This window comes from Nicotiana tabacum, chromosome 1, assembly GCF_000715075.1.
Source record: "Nicotiana tabacum cultivar K326 chromosome 1, ASM71507v2, whole genome shotgun sequence".
NCBI lineage: Eukaryota > Viridiplantae > Streptophyta > Magnoliopsida > Solanales > Solanaceae > Nicotiana > Nicotiana tabacum.
Window position 1 is genome coordinate 76635074 of NC_134080.1, and position 1622 is coordinate 76636695.

The window sequence follows — 1622 nt, forward strand, 5'->3', positions numbered from 1 at the left end:
TTGATTGAATGAAACTTGAGTTTATAAAAGTGATATTTACCTATCTTAAATTAACAGTTTACTCTCCATCTGAGTTGGTCCTGTTTAAATTTATGGGGTTAATATCTTACATCACTCATAAATTTTGCATGAATAGTTATGTTTCCCTAACGAATCTAACTGTTCAATGAGCATGGTTGTATGTGTAATGTGCTATTTTGAATTTAATCATTCTAAATACATAACTAATGATCTATTTAATGTGAATATCTCTCATATTAACCATGTCTTCATTCACCCACTTACCTCAATTTTGAACCAAAACAAGTTAGAAGGACGAAATTATGTTGACTGGAAAAGGAACCTTGATATTGTCCTAACTACTGAAGGTTACAAATTTGTAATCACTGAGGAATGCCCCAGAAAAACTTGAAAATGCTACTGATGATCAGGTTAAGGCCTATGACAAATGGGTTAAGGCTGATGAGATGGCGTGATGTTACACTCTTGCCTCTATGGCGAATGTTTTGCAATATCAGCATCAGTCTATGGGGTCTGCTTATGATATGCTCAAAAGTCTCAAAGAGATGTTCGGTGAGCAAAATCGTGCAGCTAAGCAGACATCCATGAAAGCCCTTTTGAACACCAAGATGGCTGAAGGATCATCAGTCAGGGACCATGTTCTGAAGATGATGAGTCTTCTAAATGAACTAGAGGTCCTTGGAGTTGTGATTGATAAGGACTCTCAAGTTAGATAGTCCTGCAGACTCTGCCTGACAGTTTTCAACAGTTTCGCTTGAACTATAATATGAACAAAATGGATTTGTCACAAGCAAAATTGTTGAATGAGCTGCAAGCGGCAGAATCTATTATCAATCAACAAGCTCCAGTTGTGGCACTCAATGTTGAGAAAGCTTCGGTTTCTAAGTCAAAACGCAATAAGAAAAAGAAGAAGTCTCAAAAGGTTATGGCACCTGGTGGTGTGGCTAGTGTGAAAAAGCCCAAAGGCAAGTGCTATCATTGCAAGCAACTCGGGCATCACGAGAAGCAATGCCCTGCCTATCTGGCAAAGTTGAATAAGCAAGGTAATTCAAATTTAAATATTGTTGAAACTTGTTTAGCGACTATTTCTACAATGTTTTGGTGTGTAGATTTGGGAGCCACTAATTACATCTGCACTACTTTGCAGGGGTTTAAGGAAATATGGTGGCTAAGTGAGAATGAAGTTTGCATTTTTCAAGCCAATGGCGAGCCAGCACCACCTTTAGCTTTAGGAGATATTAGAGTTTCGTTTAGTAGTGATAGAGTTTTAGTTTTAAAAGATGTTCTCTATGTACCTTCTATCAGAAGGAATTTGATTTTGGTTCGAAAATAATGGATGTTGGTTATAATGTTTATTTTGCTAATAACTCTGTTGTTATTAAGTTTAATAAACGTTTTATCTACACTGCTGCTAGAGTAAATGACCTTTTTATTCTTGATATATCTCCTCATGTGCTACAACAACCCAAAAAAATAAATAACATTAATCTACCACATAAAAGAAAACGTATTTCTGAATTGAGTCAAACTTATTTGTGGCACTTACTTCTAGGCCATATAAATCTAAATAGGATTTTGAGATTGGTCTCTGATGGACCTTT

General features: G+C 36.1%; 1 protein-coding gene across 1 annotated transcript; it reads left to right on the top strand.

The window, feature by feature from the left end:
• The first annotated feature begins 494 nt into the window (after window positions 1-494).
• On the top strand, window positions 495-1354 carry LOC142162909 (uncharacterized). The gene is made up of 3 exons (XM_075220026.1): window positions 495-728; window positions 770-1064; window positions 1131-1354. The coding sequence occupies exons 1-3, from the start codon at window positions 495-497 to the stop codon at window positions 1352-1354; spliced, it is 753 nt and encodes a 250-aa protein (XP_075076127.1).
• Window positions 1355-1622: the final 268 nt, after the last annotated feature.